General features: G+C 41.1%; 1 protein-coding gene across 3 annotated transcripts in view; it reads right to left on the reverse strand.

The window, feature by feature from the left end:
• Positions 1-11034: 11034 nt before the first annotated feature.
• TTC8 (tetratricopeptide repeat domain 8) overlaps positions 11035-24020 on the reverse strand; it is a 78893-nt gene continuing 65907 nt past the window's right edge. For all 3 annotated transcript variants that reach the window (XM_006879131.1, XM_006879130.1, XM_006879129.1), the window contains 5 exons: positions 21313-21452; positions 18837-19011; positions 18365-18487; positions 13686-13769; positions 11035-11151 (listed from right to left, as the gene is read on the reverse strand). In XM_006879131.1, coding sequence (XP_006879193.1) covers positions 11035-11151; positions 13686-13769; positions 18365-18487; positions 18837-19011; positions 21313-21452 — 639 coding nt within the window. The remainder of the gene's footprint in view (positions 11152-13685; positions 13770-18364; positions 18488-18836; positions 19012-21312; positions 21453-24020) is intronic.

Raw genomic sequence — 24020 nt, forward strand, 5'->3', positions numbered from 1 at the left:
TTTCCATTCATTCATTGTTGCACTATTTTCTCTATCCCCCACCCCCAGTTCATTCCTCTTACCCCCCTTGAAAGTCTGTTTTAATTGTCCCATTGCTCCAGTGCTTGTCAAAGCCAGTTCTGATTAATCTCCTTTGTCAGTGTGTCCTTTGCCATCCCCTATCACTCCTCCCTAAGAGAGACTGCACCCTGATTCATAAGGAAGAGGGGACGGCGTATTCTCTTAGCTACTTCCTGCTGAAAAGGGATGCTGTAGGTTTCAGAGTGAAGATCTCCTCTCACTACTCTAAAGGGTCCCTTTGGCAATAGGAAACACATAGACTATTGTGGAGATTGATTTTGGAATTTAGATGTACTGTTATCAATTGTGCTTAGCCATACATGTTCATATCCTTGAAGATGTATCATGGAACTGTTGCAGACTAGAAGACACAAATTTAACTAACAAGTTATAACTATTCCTTCTTAAAGACTTTTGATAGTCTACTATTTGAGGAGTTTATCAATGAAAATGCCTTTAGAAATAATCTAACAAAATTGTTCTCTCGTGTTAGGGTACATCAGAGTCATTCTGTCTTCCAACTAGACACTAATTGTAATGTTTTAATAAATATTTCAAGGTAGAAAACTGAAGGCTAGAGATAAATCTTAATGTTTTTCTTCCCCACAAATCTGCTTTATAAAGGTGTCACAAAACCAATAGGCCTGAATTTGTAAACAGACAGAAACCTTGTTGAGGAACTTAATTATTTCATATCATAATTAATAAAGCACCATCTGTGGGCCTTAATGTTCTTTGTATGAGCTGTGACCATCTAGGATTTTTTTTTATTTAAGCACAGATGGGAATGGGAAAAGGCTATAATGAAGCAGAAGCATGACAAGAACTCCTTGACTAGTTGCATATGGTATGCAGTTTAGAAATATTTTTTATTGTTTAATGTAAATATGAGGAGCCCTGATGGTATAGTGGCTAAGTACTTGACTGGTGATGGAAAAGTCAGCAGTTCAAACCTACCAATCTATCTACAAGAGAAACATATGGTAGTCTGCTTCTGTGAAGCTCAGGAAATGCTATGATACACTTTCACTCTGTCTTGTAGGGTGCCTATGATACAGAACTAGTAAGCTGAAGATTTTTGCTGGCTTAAGGAGCTGAATAGGAGACTCCAAATGGCAGCTTGGGAAGACAAGACAAAGTAGTATAATAAAATATGCAAGGAGCTGGTGTCAGAAAATAAAAAAGGCCAAACTTGCTCAGCATTTCTTAAGCTGAAGTAACTGAAGAACAAATTTAAGCCAAATTTAAGTTGCAATGCTTAAGGATGCTATGGACAGAATGATTCAGGAAGCATTAAAAGAAGATGGAAGGAGTATACTGAGTCATTATACCAAAAAGAATTGGCTGACTTAGAAAAATTCACCAGGAATTGATGGAATACCAATTGACATATTTCAATAAACAGATGCTGCCCTAGTTGTGCTCACCAAGTTGTTCCAAGAAAACTGGAGGACAACTACTTGGCTAACTGACTAGAAGAGATCCATATTTACTCCCATTCCAAAAAGAGGTGACCCGACAGAGTGTGGAAATTATCAAACAATATCACAAATATCACACAATCCAGAAACAACTGGACAGTATATTGACAGAGAACTACCAGAAATACAAGCTGGGTTTAGAAAAGGTCGTGGTGCTAGAAACATTATTGTCAATGTCAGATGGATCTTGGCAGAAAGCAGAGAGTACCAGAGGAATGTCTATCTGTGTTTCATTGACTATGCAAAAGCATTTGACTGTGTGTATCACAAAAAATTATGGCTAACCTTGAGGAAATTAGAATCCTAGAACACTTGATTGTGCTTAGGCAAAACCTATACTTGTACCAAGAAGCAATCCTCAGAATAGAGCGGGGAAACATTGCATGGTTCAAAATCAGGAAAAGAGTGCATCAGGGAGACATCCTGTTTCCATAATTTTTCAATCTATATGCAGAACAGGTCACTCAGGAAGGAGGGCTTTATGAGGAGGAATGTGGCTTTGGTATTAGAGGAAGACTCATCAACAACCTATGTGATGCAGATGACACAACCTTGACTGCTGAAACTGAAAAAGACCTGAAGTGCTTGCTGTAGAAGTTCAAGAATTGTAATCTTCAATATGGATTGAAGCATAAAGAAGACAAAGATACCACAGGGCCAAATGGCAGCACCATGATAGATGGACAAGAGATTGAGCTTGTTAACAATTATAACTTGCTCGGATCCACAATCAACATTCTTGGCACCAGCAGTCAGGAAATCAAAAGACAAATTGCACTGGGAAAATGTGCTGTCAAGGCCCTCTCCAGAGTGCTGAAAAGCAATAATGTCAGTCCAGAGACTAAGTGTGCCTAATGCAGGCCATGGTCTTCACAATTACTTGCTATGCATCAGAGAGCTGGATAATGACTAAGGATGACAGAAGAAGAATCGATGCCCTTGAGTTGTAGTGTTTGAGAAGAGACATGATCATACCATGGACTGCCAAAAAAGCAAAACAGGTCTTTCTTAGAAAGGGTGAGACCAAGTTTCTCCTTAGAGTCTAGGACTTTCAAGCTCCATCTCACACACTTTGGGCACATAACCAGGAGAGACCAGCCCTTGGAGTAGGACAAATATAAAAACAAATATTCTCACCTCTGGGCCAACAGGCAATATATATGATTGCACTGGGAAAGTCTACTGTCAGGGATATTTCCGAAGTTCTCAAGGGCAATGATATCAGTTTAAAGACTGAGTTGTGACGAATTCAAGCCATAGATCTTTCCAATAACCTGCTATGCATCTGAGAGCTGGACAATGAATAAGAATGACAGGAATAGAATTGAAGCATTTGAGTTATGCTGTTGGAGAATAGTGCTGCATACTATGTCGACTGACGAAAGAACAAACAGAGAAAGTCCAACCAGAGTGCTGCTTGGAGGCAAAGATAGAGAGAAACTTCATCTCATACTTTGGACATGTTAAGATTTCTATTTCTTGTTTTTATTTCCCTCTTGGTTGGAAGGGTGGAGGACCAGCAAAGGAAAGGAAGACCCTCAATGAGATGTATTGATACAGTTTCTGTGGCAATGGGCTCAAACGTGTAAGAGACAGTAAGAATGGCTCAGGGCAGGACAGAGTTCAGATCTGTTCATAGGTTTACTGTGAGTCGGACTTGACTTGACAGCAGTTAGCCACAACACTGTTGCTAGTTAGGGAGCTCTGGTTGCTTGGTGGTAATGACTTCTGGTGTCAGCCCAAACGCATGTAATTCGAATCTACCAGCAGCTCCGTGGAAAAAATAGGGATAATCTCCTCCTGTTGTACATAAGGTCACTACGAGTCACAGGTGATTTGACAGCACATAACAACAACATGGTTTTGCCTAACAGTCAAGAGCAAACAATGTGAGAAGCTGGACTATATAAAGAAGAATCTGGCATCAATACTGAAGGAAGACTCGACAACTACCTGCGTTGTGCAGATGGCACAGCCTTGTTTGCAGAAAGTGAAGACTTGAAGAACTTACTCACCATCAAAGACTATATAGTCTTTACTATACATTATACTTCAGAATCAGGAAAATACAAATCCTGACCACTGAACTTACTAGCCAAGCCATAACAATAACAAAAAACAAAAAAAGAGAAAATAGCATATGTTAGTAAGGATGTGGAGAAATTAGAACTTTCACCCACTGATTGTGGAAATGTGAATGGCGCAGTCACCTTGTAAAGCAGCCTGGCAGTTCTTCAAAATGTTAAGAAGCTATGACATGACTCAGCAATTCCATTACTTGGTAGACTCAGTGAGAGGCTGTAGGTTAAAATGGGTGTTTTTGCCCTCAGAAGCACCATTTTAAAACCTAATGGAGATTAAAAAAAAAAAATAAAGGGAACTGGGTGAGGGGGAGTAAAATGTGCAAAAATGAATGAAGAAAAACTGTAGACTGTCATTGAAATCACAATGAAAAGAAAAAAATTGTGTTAGAAATTGTAACGGAGGAATGACTATAAAGAGAAATGACACATAACCACACAAACATTTGTACAAATATGTTTATGATAGCCTAGCCATCCAAAAAATTTCAGTAGAACAATGTTCATCAATTGATAAATGGGTAGTATGATATATTCACACAATGGAATGTCATTCCGCAATAAAAAATAATGAACTATTGATGAATGTGACATTAACCTTGAAATATGCAAAATGAAAGAGATTAGCCATAAAAGACCACAGTACATGATTCATTTATGTGAAATATTCATGATAGGCAAATTTATAGAGACAGAAAGTAGATTTGTGGTTGTCTAGGCTGAAGTACGAGGTTAAGGAGATATGAGAAATGACTGCAAATGAGTCAATGGATTCTTTTAAGGATGATGAAAGTATTGTTATAATAAAATTTTTTATTCTAATTGTGATTTTGATGATATTTACAGAAAAGTTAGATTTTTATTCATTCATTATTACACATTATACCCCCTCTCCTTCCCTTCCCCAGTTAACTTTTTTTAACTTGCAATTTTTTTTTTAATTTTACACTGGTTTACCTACAAAATTAACATACATTGTTCCTTACACCAGATCCCCCTCCACTTCCCTAATCCACCTACCCATCCACCCATCAAACGTGTGACCCCATGATAGCCCCCTGCCCATTAAGGAACCCTTGTAGTGGAGTTGGTTAACACTCACTGCAAACTGATGGCCAATGGTGAAAAACCACCAGCCCCTCTGTCAGAGAAAGATACAAGAGGCTTCTTTTGAAAAGATTATAACCTTGGAAAAATTCTATGGGGCAATTCCCCTCTGTCCTATAGAGTTACTATGAATTGGAATTGATTTGATGCTATCTAACAATTTTTTTTTACTTAAACCACCTACTTTACACACACACACACACACATATATTTATTTATACTAGTTGTTGTTGTTTGCTGTTGTTATGTGCCATCAGGTTGCCTGTGACACATAGTGACCCTATTTTCAACAGCCCTAAACCCTGCTCTATCCCTTGCCAATCTATACTGCGTTGAAACAGATGAGGGAAAGAACTGTTTAAAAGGGATATATGACTAGGTATTGTCATGACAGGAGTCCAGAATGAAGGCTGCATAGTGGACTGCACTTGAGGGGAGGGATTGTATAACAATGAAAGAATTTTCCTTTTACTTTTCAAAGAGAAGAACAAACTGGGGAGGGGGAAGGTTGGGCAGGGAGAAAAGTGCAACAATGAATGAATGGAAATCCAAAGTCTCTGTAAACTTTCACTAAAATTAATAAAAAAGAGGCGGGGGGAAAGCAAAAAAATGAACCCCTATATTATACTAGTACATAACAAGTATTTTAAACTCTATTGTGTAATGACTGTTCCACTGTGTTATTCTCCTAAAATCCCTTGAATGTTATACTTTTGAAGTATGTGAATTATGTATGTTGTTGTTGTTATGTGCTGTCAAGTCGCCTGTGACTCATAGCAACCCTACATACAACAGCCCTAAACTCTGTGCTATCCTGTGCCTATCTCACTACTGTATTATTCTACTAAAATCCCCTGAATGTTATGCTTTTGAAGTATGTGAATTATATATATATATATGTCAATAAAGCTCTTAAATGGGAAAAGATGCAACCTCTGAATTTGTTAGGAAAGCATCATTGAGAGCAGTTTCTACTGGGAGGGGCAAGTAAGGCAATAAGCAACGTACATCACTTGCTCTTTTAAGATGTGGCCACAAAGGAGATCTGGTGGTATGGGAGAGGAGGATGGTTTAAGGAAAGCTTGTGATTTGGGGGGAGGGGAAGATTAGTATCCAATAAAAGGAAAGAAATGGAAACTATTGGATCAGAACTGCAGAAGGGTGGCAGCAATTAGAATTACAAAGGGTAGAACAGCGTTAATTAACCCATTTCCATTCCAAACACTGAAATAGGGTTTACTTTTTCTCTGATTTAAAAACAAAAGCCTAAAAAAACCCCTTTCTTCCTAAAATTTGTCCAAATACACAAAAAAACCTCCAAGTCTCCCACTGCTATCGAGTCAGTTGGCTCACTACATCTTTCACCAGATACTGAGGCTGTAAATCCTAACTGCCTCATCTCTCTCTGAGTAGCTGATAGACTTGAATTGCTAATCTTTTGGTTAACAAACTAACACAAAGCCCACAATACCCCCAGGGCTTATTAAAGCTTGTCTAGGTCTAGCCTTGGAAAGGTATGGAGATAGGACACATCTCCGGCTGCTCCCTTTCCCCAGTTTGAACCATGCAGTGTTTCCTTGCTTTGTTCTGAGGACTGCCTATTGGTTCATGTATAGGTTTCACATAAAGACAATCAAGCAAAAGCAGACTGCTCCTTGGAGGCAGGGATTCTGAAACTCCATCTGACATACATTGGACATGTTTTAAGGAGGGACCAGTCCTTGGAGAGGGACGCCATGCTTGGAAGAGTGGAAGGACAGCACAAGAGAGGAAGGCTCTCGATGGATTGACTCAGTGACTGGAGTTATGGGGGTAGATGTGTCTGAGACAATAAGATTGGCTCAGGATAGAGCAGGATTCAAAGCAGTTGTACATGGGGTCACTGTGAATCACAGGTGACTCAACAGCACATGACAACAACAGGTCTATCCTTTTCTTCTCTAAGATGACATGGTTTGATGTAGACTATCTCCTACAAAAAGGCCTGAGCATGAGAGAGATGGGAGGGTGGTATCGGTTAGGGCAAGGTTCAGGTATGCTGTCCACAGGGTCACTACAAACTGCAGTCACTCTGTGGCACTTGATAAGGACTTAGGTAAGGACAAGGGCCATCTTGAACCCACCAGCTGCGCCTTACGACAAAGAGGGGCAGCCTGCTCCCACCAGTGCTGTCCATTTCCATGGATTCAGTCTCAGACACCTGGTGGAAAGTTGTCATGAGTTGGTTTCTACTCAACCGCAGTGGAGTTCGGGTTCAAGTTCTATAATAACTCACCTACACTCAAGAAATTGACCTCACTCAACAACAGAGAACTAAAATGACAGCGTCTCTCAAAATACCGTAAGTTTTTACTCAAACTAAAACCAATCAAACTAATAATATGTCCCCACCCCCATCTAAGCCCAGATGACCATTTTTAAATTCTGGCATATATACATGGTCCACTTCCATTTATCTAGTCCCTGGAATAAATTACCCAGTCAGAACAGAGCAGGGCAACACTGCATGGTTCAAAATTGGGAAGGTGTACACCAGGGATGTGTCCTATCTCCATACCTTTTCAATCTGTATGCAGAGCAGATTATCCAAGAGGCTGGGCTCTATGAGAAGCGTGGTGTTAGGATTGGTGGACGATCTATCAACAATCTGTGTTATGCAGATGACACAACCCTGCTCGCTGAAACTGAGGAGGACCTCATGCACTTACTGCAGAGGGTCAAGGACTGCAGCCTTCAATATGGACTGAGGCTCAATGTCAAAAAGACAAAAATTCTCACCACTGGACCAATTGGTAGCATCAGGATGGATGGCGAGGAGATTGAGATTGTTCACAGCTTCAGTTTGCTCAGCTCCACGGTCAACACTCTTGGCACCAGTAGCCAGGAAATAAAAAAATGTATTGTGATGGGAAAGTCTGCGGTTAGGGACCTCTCTAAAGTACTCAAGAGCAGCGGTGTCTCTCTGGAGACTAAGGTCCGCCTGATACAGGCCATGGTTTTTGCAATCACTTGTTATGCATCAGAGAGTTGGACAATGACTAGGGAGGATAGAAGGAGAGTTGACGCCTTTGAGCTGTGGTGCTGGAGAAGAGTATTGAATGTACCATGGACTGCCAAGAAAACAAACAGATTCATCCTAGAGAGGGTTAAACCAGGCTGCTCCTTGGAGGCAAGGATTCTGGGGCTTCGTCTGACATGCTTTGGACATGTTGTAAGGAGAGACAGGTCTTTAGAGAGGGACATCATGCTGGGTAGAGTAGAGGGACAGTGCAGGAGGGGAAGACCCTCTATGAGGTGGATTGATTCAGTGACTGGGGTAATAGGGATGGGTGTGTCAGAGGCAATGAGATTGGCACAGGATAGAGCAGGGCTTAAGGCTGTTGTACATAGGGTCGCTATGAGTCGCAAACGACTCGACGGCACATAACAATAACAACAATAACCTTTTGCTCTTTAGAAGCAATGATGGTTATTCTCTATTTCACATCCTCTGGGCATATTATTAAGAGAGGTCAATCCCTGGAAAAGAGCATCATGCTTGAAGAAGTCAGCCAAGGAAAAGACAGGCACCAACGAGATGGTTTGATATTCTGACTGCAGTAGGGAGCTTATACCCCGCAGAGACTGTGAAGATGGTTCAGAATTCTACAAGGTCTTCTATGTAGGGTCACTATGTGTTAAGAGTCGACTCGATGGCACATAACAACCTAACTGTAATGGTCTTTTACTTAAACTCAATTTGGGTTCACAATTTTCCAACACGAATCCTATCCCAGTACTTTTAAACTCTTCATCGTTTTCCAAACACTTGACCTCACATCCAAGCTAAAAACCCTCGACAAAAATCCTGCTGACTAACAGACTCGGCAGTAAGAACTACTTACGCGTAGAGATGTGTCATGTTTACTAACTTTCTTATCTTTAAGCAATGAATTATATCATAATGGATGCTCTGATCCTTAGAAGTACCTTTCAGAAATGCAGCAGCACAGCTATTACCAGAGGGGACTTGCTCAGAAGTGATGTATTTGGGAGGACAGACTTCTAGGCTCAGCAATTATTCTGTGCAGGCAAGCCCACTTGCCAGATATTATTTCCATCAACTAGAGGAAAGCTTGATGATGCTAATTCCAGCTGAACAATTTGCATCTACGGAATGAACACCTCTTTAGTCATGGTGGATGATACTAACATTCTTCTGTAGACATGACACCACAGGAGCCAGGAGTTCTGCCGTCCAGAAGTAACGCTATGACTGAGTAACACTATGTGCTGAGCTCCTGATACAGAGAGCTGTTATGTCATCATCGTGCCCTTAGCCACGCAACCTCATTCTTTGCATGGGTGTTCACATTGCACAAAACCATAAATCCAGGACAAAAATCTCTTCATATTGCTTCAGCAATACTAAGCTATTTTCAAAATGTGGTCATATCCCCTTATATTATACTCAAAATTACCAGTGCATGTAGAAGTTACTTTAAACTCATGACAGTATATTTTACAGGAGAGAGACATGGAGAGCAGATTTAGCACAGTCATTAAGAGCACAATATTTGCAGGCCAATGGTTTGAATCCCTGCTCTGTCATTTACTGGGCATATGATTTTGGACAAGTGGGTTAATTTCTCTAATGATACCGTTTTCTCATTAATTAACTGGGAATAGTAATAGCATTTCATATGACCACAGCGAAAATAAAATGAATTTGTTCCCTTAAAATATTTAGAACAGTGCCAGGCATATATAGGATGTTCTTGGCAACTGTCAACCATTATTATTAGCTGTATTTTAAGTTAACTAACATTAAGGGGGGAAATGCACATTATAAACTTTTAATTCAAATACTCATTACAATATTTGGAAATGAATTTTTTTTCAAGAGCTAAACTAGCATGAACACAGCACAGAGAACCAGGGAAGGTTCAAGTCCACAGTGGAACACGAGTTTTGGTTCTAGTTGTGATTGTACCACTAACTAGCTGTGTAACTCTGGGCTTTGTTTTCTTCGTCTGAAGTATTCAGAGATTCATCTGCATATTCATGACATTTATTTCCAGCCTCTGCTAGAAGTAGTTGTTTTCCATTGGGTCAAGTCAATTCCTACTCATAGCATCCAGGTAGGACAGAGTGGCACTGCCCCCCAGGGCTTCCGAGGCTTTGATCTTGATGGTAGAGGAAGGCCTCATCTTCTCTCCTGGGGAATCGTTGATGGTTCAGTGACCTAGGGCTTAATCACGGTGCCACCAAGGCTCCTTCACTTTCAGCCTCTAACAGTTCCTTGAATTCAATGTTTTCTATTCTGTTAGGACATAACAGAATTTAAACAGAATATAAAGAAATACCAAATTATTTTCATGAAGTTAGGAAAATGAAAACATGGACAGATCCCAGAGCACACATTTGAAAGACCTCTCTATCTTCTGAGTGAACTCTTTCATCAGAGTTCCACTGAGCAAAGCACAATGAAGTCCCAGAGCCTTGCCCACATGGCTAAGCTATCAGGATACACCCCAGCTTCTGGGGCCAACCCCAAGCAAGACCCCTGGCCTGGAACTCCATGTTTCCTCCAAATAGTCTTATATTAACTATATGAAAGCCCATAAGTGCTTTTTCAGGAAACCTGGAAGCATATAATTTCCAATGTAACTAAAATAATTCCTTGGTTTTTAAGATTAAAGTAGCTTGGAAAACCTTGTTTCATCTGTTATGGAATGAAAAAAAACCACAAAAAACCCCGACCAAATTATGAAAAAATACAAAATTATGATCTATATAGTGTGATTTATTTAAAAGCATTATACATAAGAAAATGTAGTTTGACAAAATATCCAGTAAAAAATAGTTTTAAATACAATTTCAAGTGCAAAATAAAGTCTTTACACAGGACACTATTAACTAGAGAAGTCTGTATCACTTTTAAAGAAGCTCTTTAACCTCCTGATGTACATGAAGGTGTACAGCTGTTCAAGAACATAAAAAAAACCAACAAAAAGTATCTACAAAAATTCAAGGAAATTAATCTTTGTGTTTTTCAAACAGTATGAACAAACAGGTACCAGATGGTACAGGAAATGGTTTCATGATCTAATTACAAATGCTTCAGTTTCATTAAGTCTAGAATACTGTCATCTTAAAAAGTTACAAGTATTATAAACATTTTTATTTTGCATTCTGGTTTAAAGTCTTTCATGGTATCAAGCAGACACTTGTATTTTAGTGTCTCACACACAAACCCACCCATGCGTGCACTGAGTTCTTTCCCTCATAGAACACCTGGTACTAAGAACATATTTGGTCAATGATCAGAGCACAGCAAAGTGCTGCTTTAACTGTTTAATTAACTGCTGTGTGTCCACATGGTCTGGAAATGCTGCCTCAGACTTCTGAGCAGCAACATAGCTTCTCTGGAGATCTCCAATCTGTAAGATACATCAGAATGTGAGCAGAGGAAGAACAGAGACATGAAAAAGCTATACTATCTGCCTAAGTGAAAACTCAAAGGATTCTCAAAAGTCAAATGAATTTATTATCCTATTTGGATTTTCAAATTCTCTCACCTGGATGAAAAATAGAAATCTAAAATAACCAGCTATAGAAATAATTCATATTCCATCAAAGCTACTGAGTTATGAATTCATAAACTTGTCTCCTTTTCCCATCACTGATACTATTATAAATACAATACGATATCTGCATGACAAAACAGGCATTCTGATAAGGCTTGGAAAAACTACTTGTAATGCACCACAAAGACGTCATTTTGATTGGGATATTATCTTTTACCTATATTTTTCAAGAAAAAGCTATTTTATTTTAATAACATGAACTGGGTGATTTTAAATGATATGAGCCCAATGATGTTGGAAAAGGTAATGATTTCAAATATTCAAAAAGGTCACAGATGATGAATGAACTTTGTGTGTGGGGCTTCAAAGGAAAACAAAGAGGCTCTGAATCCACATGAATGTTCCATCACCCACTGACACATTTCTAAAGCAGAGAGACTTGTAGTACACTAAACAGCTAATTCAATTCTATTAATTCTTTGGTAGTATGTGTATATATCCCTTGTTAACATACTATGTGATTGAGTGGATAAAGAGCTGCACTGTCAACCCAGGTGCAGGCAGTTTAAAGCCACTAGCTGCTCCTCAAAAAAAGATGGGCAATCTCCTCCTGAGATTTATAGCCTCTGAAAACCTGCTGGAGGGTTGGTCAGCTCTAAGTTGGTTCCGATTCAAAGGCAATGAATAGCAGCAGTACTTTTCCTTATGGAAATATATCTTTGGCTTAAAGAAATACCACATTTGTGGGATATTATGAAAACAGAGTAGCCTTTAGGAAATATTCCATATTGTTAAACTATAAGCAGGAATATGGTACAGTTGAAAAAACATGAGCCCTGATGCCACTAGAAGCTGAGTGTGAATTCTAAACCCGCCACTGCCACATGTTTCGAGGGAAGATCTTAACCTCTCTGTTGAAGATAAGCTGTATGCAGGCAGATGTCTTAATCTGCTTTACTTTTGGCTACGATACCCTGTGCCTAGGATAGCACCTGGCACAAGGCAAAGCTCAGCAAGCCAAACATCAGTTGAATGAAAAAGTGAGTAAAGAAGGTTGGGGTTTAGCTCTGGTTCAGAGTTGGTAGGGACAATACCTGGCTAGTATTACCCAGTGCTCTAAAATGACAACTCATTAAGGGCCCTGGCCTGTTGTCACTGCAGTTTCAAATAGAAATGGGAATGGGGATCGTTTCATGCTATGAAAAACTCCATTTTTAATGGAATGTCTTTCAAACTATAAACATTTCTTTATAATAAGAAACATCTCATGTTTTTCAAAACACTAGCATTCCGTGTTAAAGGATGGTTCCAGGTAAAGGTGTCACGGTTGACTGCTAATAAGCGACTCTACGCTTTATTGCTTTATCTTCACAGACTAGATTCATGTTGACAAAATAAATCAGTAATTTATATCCATAGAGAAGAGCCTATAAAGATAGACAGGCTGGATCCGAATGAGGGCAGTGAGGCATTGCCAAATAGTCTTATGAATGTTAACAAAATGAGGGCAAGGAAAAAACAAAGTCATTAGAGGCTTTTAATTGTTGGATATTAACTAACTTGCAACACACAATGTTAACAATAATCAAATATGCTTCATTTTATTTGTAGCTAAAATAGCTTTCACATAAATGCCTAATTTTACAGCAACTGTGCTAGAGTCTTGGTGGTAACAGAATCTACAAGGTTTCCTTGCTATAAAAGCCAATCAGGAAATTCTTCCCAAATCAAGAATTACTTAATGGGTACTACTAACAGCTAAGGAGCCCTGGTGGCCTAGTGCATTACATGTTGGGCTACTAATGGAAAGGTTAGCAGTTCAAATCCACCAGTGAGAAAAAAGACAGAAGAAAGATGAAGCACTATGCTCCCTGTAAGACTTAATAGCCTCAGACACTCAATGAAGGGTCACCAGGAGTTGCAATTCACTTTGTTTTCTTTAATAACAAAGATGGCATATTTTAAAGAACACAGAATAATTCCATCTATAATGGTATTAATGAGGCTCTTGGTCGCCTCATGAGTAAGGAGATGTACTGCCATTCCAAATGTGCATGGTTTGAATCTACCAGCTGCTCTTTGGGGGGAAAATGCATTTTCCTCCTGCGCTCAGACTAACAGCTGGCGGGTCAGGTGGGGGTCAGTTCTGATTCACTGGCAGTAAGTGAGAGTATGATAATGGTGTTAAGTTTAATCAACCTTCTAATACATTCCTTTAATTCAACTGTTTCTTTCATAGTGATGACGTGCATATAATGTGTGTTTAAAATATCTCTTTCAGGAAGTTAAAAGTTAGAGATTCTTTATTTATCTGTACTTTGCTTTAAATGAAGGGGTGGGGGGAAGAGAAACAGATGAGGTGATAACTTAATAAAGAAAGAGAATACCTTAACAGAGATTGTTGCAAAGTTGAAATGGGGCTCATACATATGCGGTGCTAAAGATGACGCAGTTTGTAACAGTGCCCTTGCCTGTTAAAAAAGAAAAGTCAAAGGTGTAGGAATCACATTGCATTTGTGATTTTTTTTAACAAAAGAACTATTTCCTAGGATACTGACATGATCTTGTAATAAATACAGGTGACATTCTGCATGAAATACAATGATTTGCTGATATACAATTAACTTTCCTAAAATCCTGTTATAAAATGCCTCAAGAGACAAGAAAATGAAAATGTGAAAACTCAAAATTGGGAATAGGTTTTGTTGTTTGAGGCTCCCCTATTCTCATAACAACCTGCATTATGCAACCACGTTTGCTGAAAGTGAAGAAGACTTGAAGTGCTTACTGCAGAAGGTCAAAGACTAGGGCCTTCAATATGCATTACATCTCAACATCAAGAAGACAAAAAGCCTCTCCTCTGGGCCAACAGGCAACATCACGACAGATGGAGAAATGCTTGAGGTTGTCAATGATTTCATTTTACTTAGATCCACAATCATCCAGCAGTCCAGAAATCAAAACATTTAATGGGAAATTCTACTGACAAGGACCACTCCAAAGTATTAAGGAGAAATATAATGTCCATTTAAAGGACTAAGGTGTGCCTGATTCCGGCCATAGTCTTTTCAATCAGTTGCTTTGCATCTTAGACCTAGACAATGAATAAGGATGACAGAAGAATTGATTCCTCTGAGGTGTGTTATTGGATAAAAGTATTGACTGTCCCATGGACAGTCAAGAGAACAAATGGATATGTTTTGAAATAAGTGTAACCAGGGTGTCCTTAGAGGCAAGGATGGAGAAGCTTCACCTCACATACTTCAGGCATGTTGTTAGGAGAGGCTATTCCTTGGAAAAGGGTCATCACGCTTGGAAAAATAGAGGTCAACGAAGGAAAGGACGACCCTCAATGAGACGAACTGACATGGTAACTGCAGCAATGGGCTCAAGTATGTCAAAGATGATGAGAATGACACAGGGTTCAGAACTGCTCTTCATAGAGTCGCCATGAGTCCTACTTGACTCACAGCACCTAACAACAACATTCTTCTACAGTATTGGCAAGAAGCTGTGTTGTAGTCCCGAAGGCACATGAGTTGAGGCCACAGGGGCTCCATGGATGAAGGAAAAGCAATCTCCTTCCATGCAATTAACCACCTCTGAAAACCTGCTAGAGGGTCAGCTATGGATTGTTGCAACTCAACAGTACACAACAACAGCACCGATTCCACTCTCACACACAACTCAAAGTATTATCTCAATGCTTTTTCAAAAGGTTTTTTTTAAAATCTAGTTTTTATTGTGGCTGATTTATTTGTTGTTGTGGATCACTGAGTTGGAACCGACTCATAGCTAACCTTCGAACGGATTTTCAGAAGCAGTAAATCACATCGGACTTGACGGCTGATCTTCCTCCTCATTGGTGGATTCAAACTGTATGCCTTGGGTTGGCAGTGCAACTCCTCTTCTAATATGACAACCAAAAACTATGGTAATTTTCCAAACCTTGAATTCTGTGCTGGGTGACTGAGCAACCATTTGTTACTACGTTGCTGACCAGTTTTAAAAAAATACTAAGCTTTATGTTCTTTCTTTAAGGCATTCAAAACATACAAATCATAGTATTTTGTCCCTTTGTATAGTTGGCAGTGGACACGAAACCACCAAGATGAGAATAGAGAAATTCATAAGAAGCACTTGCTTCGTACGGACACAGGTGTAAGTTTCCTGAGAGATGAGTTATCATTTAAGAACAGCTGGTTTCTCTTGTGGCACGGTCGCCACACCTCTCCCTTGGGTGAATCCGCAGGGGCGCCTTGGGAGAAAGATGGCCCGTCTCCTCTCATACGATGTATCCCGTGGAAGGTCAGTGTTGAGTGCATGTTCATAAAATACAAATTCATTTTATTTACTTTTGGATTATCTATGAAACCAAGACTATTTCTTCCTTGTTTTGTGAACAGTTGATTGCTGTACTTAGGAAGCCAGACTGGGTGATAAAATCCTAGTTTGCTGCTCACTCTCTCTGTGTCCTTGGGGAGAATTGTTATCCTCCTCAAGTCTTCGTTTCTTCATGTTTAAAATGGGGAGTGTAGTAATATCTACCTTGGATTCGCACTCTTACTGTTAGGAGCCACAGAGTTGTCTTTAACTCATAGTGACCCTAACACCACATTGAAACCTTGCCCTTTCCTGCACCATCGTCAGGATCTCCGCCATGCTCAAGTTCACTGCGGAAGTCACTGTGTTCATCTAGCTCCTGAAGAGTCTTCCTCTCTTACCTTGACCGTCCACCTTTCCCAGTATGATGTTTCCCAAGGACCGACCCCTCCTGACAACGCACCCATGTAAGTGAGATGAAGTGTCACCATGCTCGCCTTGAAGAGAACCCTGGATGCACTTCTTCCAAAAGAGATGTGTTTGTTCTTTTGGAAGTCAGTGGTATATTTGACACTGTTCTCCAACACCATAACTCAAAGGCAGTGATTCTTCTTCAGCCTTCGGTACTCACTCTCCAACTTTCAGATGCCTGTGAATCAGCTGAAGGTACCATGGCTTGGAGTCAGCACAACTCAATCCTTAAACTGGCATCCTCACTCTTCAGCACCTTACTATGATTTTCGTTTACCAGCCGTCCTCACAAAGAAGAAAATCTCTAAGTTGGCACCACTATTCTGCTTTATATATCCTCCATCCAGTTCATAAATGTTTACTAATCACCTCTTGGGCTATGTACTGTTTTTTTATTCCGACAAGATCAGCAGTTAGAATTCAGATAATGTTCTGATTTCATGCAGCTCACATTCTAAATTCTTTAAGTGAAAATGGAAATATCTGATAAAATGAATGCTAGGAACTGTGAAGGAACAACAAAACCAAAAAGCTGGGAGATGTTACAGTGTCCTAGGACTCCTTGAAACTGATGTTCCAGATGGCCTTTCGAAGGAGGCCATTTAAACTAGACCAGAATGACAAGAAACTGTCAGGAGATCTGAAAGCTAAACATTCAAAAGTTCCTAAAGAAAGAAAGAGAACTGCTCACTGAAGAAACACAGAGACTACAGTCTCCAGTACAAAATACCGCACCTGGACCAATAGGCAGCATCGTAATAAACAGATAAAAGACCAGAGTTGTCAAGGATTTCATCTCATTTGGCTGGAGCCACAAACACCACCCATGTCGGCAGCAGTCAAGAAATGAAACGGCGTGCTGAACTGGGAAAATGTGTTGTCAGGACCTTTTGAAAGTGCTGAAGAGCAAGAATGCCGCTTTAAAGACAAAGATGTAGCTGACCCAAGCCCTGAGGTTTTCAACTGCTTCCCGTATGTGTTCAAAATGGACAATGAGTAAGGGAAGTTGAAGACGTGCTACCTGTGAATTGCAGTGGTTGGTAAAGAGTATGGGATACTCCACAGACTGCCAAAAGCATAAACAAATCGGCTTGGCGGAAGTGGAACCAGGACGCTATAAAGCCAACGATGGTGAAACTTCACCTCACATACTTAGACATTTGTCAGAAGGTGCCAGTCGTTGGAAAAGACAACATTCCGGGGAAAGCTAAGGGAAAGTGAAAGAGAGGTGGGCCCTTAAAAAGAAGGACTGATAGAGTGAGTGTCTCATCACAGCAAAGGGCTTGGGCATGGCAGAGACTGTGAGGACGGCTAAGGTCTGAATGGGAGCCAGCGGCTGGAAGCCCAGACTTTGTTCCAAGGTTTACGAGAAGCCACTGCAGGCGTGTAAGTAAAGTAATGATAAGAACTGGAAGCAGGAGTGGCATCCACTTCCTAAATAACATGCCTCCAGAAACTCTATGGACTTTGATAAAGGCTGATAGTTCTAGAAAGGCTTCAGGCCTTTTGTTCATAGCGTTGCTCTGAGCAGTGCTCCACTCTAAGGCAATCAACAACAACAATAATAAGAAAGCCTTACTTCCAATGATAAGGGAGAAGAAAGGCAACTAAAGCACCAGCTAGGAAGCCCCGTGGTGTTTAGGCAAGGGGCGCTGGTGATTTGGGGAAGGGTGGGAAGATGGAGGAAGGTGGCCAGGCTCAGGGCGTGACTTGTCAGTAGAATGACGGCACTCATGAATAATGAGAAAGGAGTCCAAGTTTGGCCACCAATGAGAAGGTCAGTGGCTGGAACCCACTAGAAATTCAGGGGAGCAGGATGTGACAGTCGACCTTCTGGGGCAGTCCTAGCCTTTCTTAGAGGGTTGCTTTGAGTTGGACTCAGCATAATGAGTAATGAATTTAATGGGTGGATGACCGTGCGAAGGCGATACAGGAAAACGAGAGGGTTCAAGGGTGGCTCTTGGATTTCGGCATCAGCAATTAGATGGCAGATGGGAAACAGTGAATGGCAGGACAGTTTAGTAAATGAAGGAAGACTCAAAAGGAACAGATTCCTCATCAAGATTTCTAGTCGGAACTAGAGACTTAAGGAACACAAGGTCATAAAGCTAGGAAGTGACAGGGCTGAGATTCAAACACAGATGTGTGAGAGGCTCCAGCTCAGTTTAAAATCAGAGATCCAATGACAGTCACATAAGACACGTTTTCTCTCTCCCCGCCCCGCCCCCCCCCAGAGTGCAGAAGGTCCTGTGTCCTCCAGAGGCTCACCGACCTGTTCCACGCGGCCCTTGCGCATCTCCAGCACGGCCAGGTTGTTGTAGGCCTCTGCGTGGCTGTTGTTGTTGACCAGAGCCAGCCTGAAGCACTGATGGGCCAAGTTCACATCGCCGATTCCCTACAATCCAAAAGCACACGTTCACGTTCACGCATGAGAATCCCTCCCCTCCGGCCACCCTCGTCTTCCTCGCCTCGTGCTCTCCTTCCTGCATTAAAGAAAAAGCAAATACTGACCACAGCAATCAGGAGTGAATGCTGTCTAAGAAGTTTCATCTGAGAATATAGAGTGATTTATGGTGACTCTTAGAAAGGTCTGAATTTGCCACACAGATAACAATCAACTCTGCACTTATAGCATGTGACAATGTCTTCAAACGAACTTATGGCTACCTCGTCTAGAAAAGAAATTGTACTAGGCATACAATGTCTAACAGACCACTATATTCAGTTGTATTAGAAGAACCTACCACGGCTATGTGTCCCAAGTTGTACCAGACATCAGCTGTCTCTTCTTCGTTTTCAGCCAGAGAGAGGGCACGTTCAAATGAGGTCAGAGTCATATCATACTGCTGGGCATAGAAGCAGCAGAGCCCCAGATTGTTAAAAAGCTGGCAGTTATAAACACCCATCTGCAGGAGCCGCCTTTGTGGAAAAGCATACACAAATTCTGGTGTCAGACCAACTTCGAATTTTAAGACATATTTATATATACTTTTGAGAAGTTATATGAATTCACTTTATGGTTTTTTTAACACTTCCCAAAATAGAAATGGAAAGTGTTATAGTGAACAATAATACAATTCTTAAAGAAACCACAAAGGCATGTTTTTGTAGTGAGGCTAGTAACAGGAAATATGTCCAGAGGCAAGGTTGGGAAGAACTTACCTAAGTGTTTTCCTCCAAAGGCTTTGTTAGATAACCAAAACAACCAACAGTCCCATAAAGTAAAACTCACATATGTTAGCTTTCTAAAGCTTTAGTGCACACCTTCTATTCTAATTTCAGAACTCTGCTTAGAATATATCTCTAAGCTTTCATGTGAGAGGGATCAAGCTTCTGTCTGTATACTGTGGTTTAGCAGTGTCTGCTGACCGCCACAGAACTCCCCTCAAGGAAGACCATCAGCGGGACACTTGGGTTATCCACACAGCTTTTGCAATACAGCTCAATAATCTCATTTTACATCTAAACAACAAGCCTAAGCCCATGGCCCTCAAGTTTGACCTCTGTCAAGTTTCAATGCTGTAAATCTGAACAGAAGGAGACTGAGTCATCTATATCCTGTTTAGTGTCTGGTGGATTTGACCTGTTGATCTCTGGTCTCATGACCCTGGCTTTGCACCATTATCCTCAAAGATCAAGCACAAAAGGGTTCAAATAAGGAAAAGAAAACCTGTGGCCCATTTTGAGGGTCGGAGGGTGGAATCAGTTACATGTACAAAGGATACCATCAATATTATTCTATTTTATGCTTCCAACATGGATACAAATGTCAGCTGAGAAACTCTCTGGAGGGAAGGATGGTGAGGCTTTGTCTCACATACGTTGGGCATGTTGCTAGGGTAGACTGTTCTTTGGGAAGGGCCATCATGCTTGGAAAAGTGGAGGGACAACAAAAGAGAGGAAGACCCTCAATGAAGTGGGACTGACACAGTGACTGCAGCAATGGGCTCAAGTGTGTCAGAGACAGTGAGGATGACACAGGATAGGACAGGGGTCTGGTCTGTTGGGTGCTGAGTTGTACTTGACTCAAAGACACCTAACAACATGACTTGTCAGCTGTCAATTGTCTTCTTGTATATTATCCAAGACAGGAGAGTGAATAGTGAAAAATTAATTTAGCAGCTATATGTAGGATAAAAAAAATGATGTGCTCAAGGAAGAACTAGTAAATATAATTTACTTACACTCTGCAAAAATATTTGGATGAGAGCTGACAACAATTTTTAAACTAGGGAATCCCACTGCAGGCCTTCCTGAAGGCTCATGGGCCGATCACTTTCACAAAGTCTCTTCACCTTCTGCATTTTCACATTGTGTGCTTAATGGTATTAGTAGAGTCAGTACTGTGGTGCTGGAGAAGTGTTGAATATACCATGGACTGCTAGAACAAACAGGTTTGTTCTAGAGTGGGTGAAGCTGGGCTGCTCCTTGGAGGCAAGGATTCTGAAGCCTCGTCTGACATCCTTTGGGCATGTTGCAAGGAGGGACTGGTCCTTGGAGAGGGACATCATGTTTGGGAGAGTGGAGGGACAGTGCAGGAGAGGAAGACCCTCGATGAGATGGAATGATTCTGTGATTGGGGTAATGGTAGCAGGTGTGTCAGAGACAGTGAGGTTGGCATAGGGTAGGGCAGGGTTTAAGGACAAAGGGTCGCTATGAGTCGTAAGCGACTCGACAACACATAACAACAACAATGATGGCAAGTGTTTCTAGTAATTATCGTGCTGTTAATGGTTGATGACAGAGGGCCCTTGGTGGTACTATGGATAAAGCATTCCGATGCCAACCAAAAGGTTGTAGTTTTGAGTCCATCAGCTGCTCCATACCAGAACAACCGGCAGTCTGCTTCCAAGATTTCCTAGGTGGCAGCTCTACTGTCCTACAGGGTCACAATGAACTGGAATCAACCTCATGGCAGTGAGTTTTCTGGGGGTAAAATGTCAGTTCATTATACAGATGTGTTTCTGCAGGATGCCAAACATCTGTGTGTTTCCAAATTATTGTATGTTGCATTAATGCTCACAGAACACCTGGGGGTTTGGATTTGGACTTACACATAGACATGACTTACACGTTACTCCTCTATTGTTTCGTTTCATCCTACCCTTGTCACACCCATATTTCAGAGAGAAGAAGTTCTACCATGTTTCGTTTCATCCTACCCTTGTCACACCCATATTTCAGAGAGAAGAAGTTCTACCAATTACATTGAAGGCCCACCTGTAGAAGCGAAGCGCTATTTCTGGTTGGTCAGAGTAAAAGTGGTTACTTCCAATACATGCAATGGCTTCCACGTGCGTATTGTCCTGTTTCAACACTTCTTTGTAGTAGTCAGAGGCTGCTGAAATATTGTTCATTTCCTATTCTCCATCAAGAGAGAAGAACAATATTTTACTACTGAATGTGGCCAAGAATTCTTTTTTTTTCTTTTTTTATGGAAATTCATTCATTTGTTGAGAGCCTACCATGTGTCAGACTCTATGGTAGACTCGGCAGACAGAATATAAACAATAAGATAAAGTCACGGTCCTCAAGAGGTGACAGATTGTAGAGGCAACTAACATATGAACAAATATGTAAAGGAAAGACAGCAAGGATACGTGCTATGAAGGAAAAGGAGACAGAATAAGGAGACAAACAGGAAGGGAGTTGCTGATTTAGAGGAGTCATATAAAAAAAAAAATAAAATCCCCCTGGAGTAGGTGTCATAGAGATCAAGACCTGAGGATATCTGGGGGGAGCACCTTCCTTTATTACATGTGTTGAGACGAACAGAGAGGAAAGTAGATGAATGAACCTGAGGGGGGGGGGGACATGCTCGACATGCACCATGGACCACAAAGGCGCGTGGAGCTGGGAAGAGGGAGAGTAGTACCAAGGGAGACCCAGGCGCTGCCGGAGCCTCTGCTGGGACGCTGGCAGAGGAATCGAGATTTCTTTGTAGGCTGGAAGAAACCCTCTGCAGACGGAGAGACACTGTTGTGTACCCGTCGAGTCAGAACAGACCCATAGCTGACCCTCTGGCACATGTTCAGAGGCAGTTAATTGCAAAGGAGGATGCTATCCATCTCCTGCAGGGCAGCTGGCGGACTTGAACCATGTGCATTCGGACTGCAGTGCGGGTTCTTACCACTATTAGTATTATCACATTTGCATTCTGAAAGAGCCATATTCAGAGAGGTGGCCAAGATGGCAGCATAGTTAGACACCTCAGAAAGAGCAACATGCAGGATTTTCCACAGTGGGTTGGAATGGTAGCAGGGAGCTCAGGAAAGAAGTGTCAGCACCCAGACAAAGTTCAGAAATATGTACAAAAGTAAAGAAATCATCTATGGTTATTAAACACTCTTTCCCAAACACTAATAATCATAAGTTAATGCTTTCATCATATTTAGTGACGGCTCTAACTTTCAAGCCCACCTTTAAGGCACAGCTCTGATGCCCTCTGTCTTCTGAAGATTCCCTTAGCATTCTCACTCCACACAATTTTCTTTGGCTCTCAACTGACACAATATTCAATGTGTGAACAACTCCCTTGACTTACCATGAGGACTCTTTTCCAAGATTTTAATCATAAAATCCCGTATTATATCTAAGACACACCAGTAATTATCAAATGTACCACACAATGTTTTCTTGTCACATGGAATTTTTCTTTTACGCTTACTGGCAGACTTACTTGGACATATTCTGACACAGATTTTATTACAGATCATGCTTTTCCAAATGTTTTTACAAAGTATAAGCAAGAAAAATCAAATATTTTTTAAAAACCCAACAAAACACATTGCCATCAAACAATGTCTGCCTTACAGTGATCCAACAGGGCAGAGTGGAACTGTCCAAAGAGTTTCTGAGGCTGTAGATCTTTCCAGAAGCAGACGGCCTTGTTCTTCTGCCATGGAGCAGCTTGTGAATTCGACCTTTGATCTTTTAGTTAGCAGTCAGGTGCTTTAACCACTGTGCCATTATGGCGCCATCAGAAAACTATGTTGCTGTGGAGTACCGTCAACTCTACTCTCCTATGTTGTGGAGAACCAACTCATAGTCGACCCTCACACGGGAGGAGAGTGCTCATTCTTCTCCCGTGGGGTAGCCACTGGATTCGAACCACATGCATTTGGGATTGCAGTGGGGATTCCTACCACGAGGCCATCGTTTATTCTCATGCAGTGTCCAATACTTTTGAATCACTCTCAGACTCACGTCATCAACATCCAAGCTTTCCAAGCCATATCATTACATGCACTGGTGACACAGTGTTTCTTAAAAGTATGTTCTACTACTGGCTCCAGGCATTTCTTCCAAGTCACTCCATAACCATTAATCATTTCTTCCACGTCACTCAATACTCATTTTGGAACGTGGACATCATGTGGTTTTGGTCTTATTAGCAGGTGCCAACTCCCTCTTCTCTATCAGTTTGTCACACTGTGGTGACTCGTGCATTATTGTGAAGCTGGATGCTGCTGCCAGTATTTCAAACACTGACACGGGGTCAGCCATGGTGGACAGGTTTCCCAGGAACTTCCAGACTAAGAGAGAGCAGGAAGCAAGCCTGGCTGTCCACGTGGGACACTGATTGACATAAACCTGAGACTCACCACAGTGGAACAATGCTGGAGCAAGACCTCCTGGTTAGAAGGCACTACATTACGCTTGAAAAAGTACAGAGTCTACAAAATGGGGAGGACCCTCCATGAGAGAGACAGACACAGTGACACAAACAATGGGCTCAAACTCAGCGGCAATTGTGAAAATGACAGAAAGCCGGCAGTGCTTAATTCTGCTGTTTCGTTCCTGACAGGACCAACTCAATGGGAGTGAGTTTCAGGGGTTTTTCTTTTAAGAATTCATCTAAAGTCACATTTTCAAGCATTTAAATATAGAAATAACATTAGTGTAACTTACATTATATATTATTTATG

This window comes from Elephantulus edwardii, unplaced genomic scaffold, assembly GCF_000299155.1.
Source record: "Elephantulus edwardii isolate Elephantulus edwardi_28Jun2011 unplaced genomic scaffold, EleEdw1.0 scaffold00002, whole genome shotgun sequence".
Classification (NCBI taxonomy): Eukaryota; Metazoa; Chordata; class Mammalia; order Macroscelidea; family Macroscelididae; genus Elephantulus; species Elephantulus edwardii.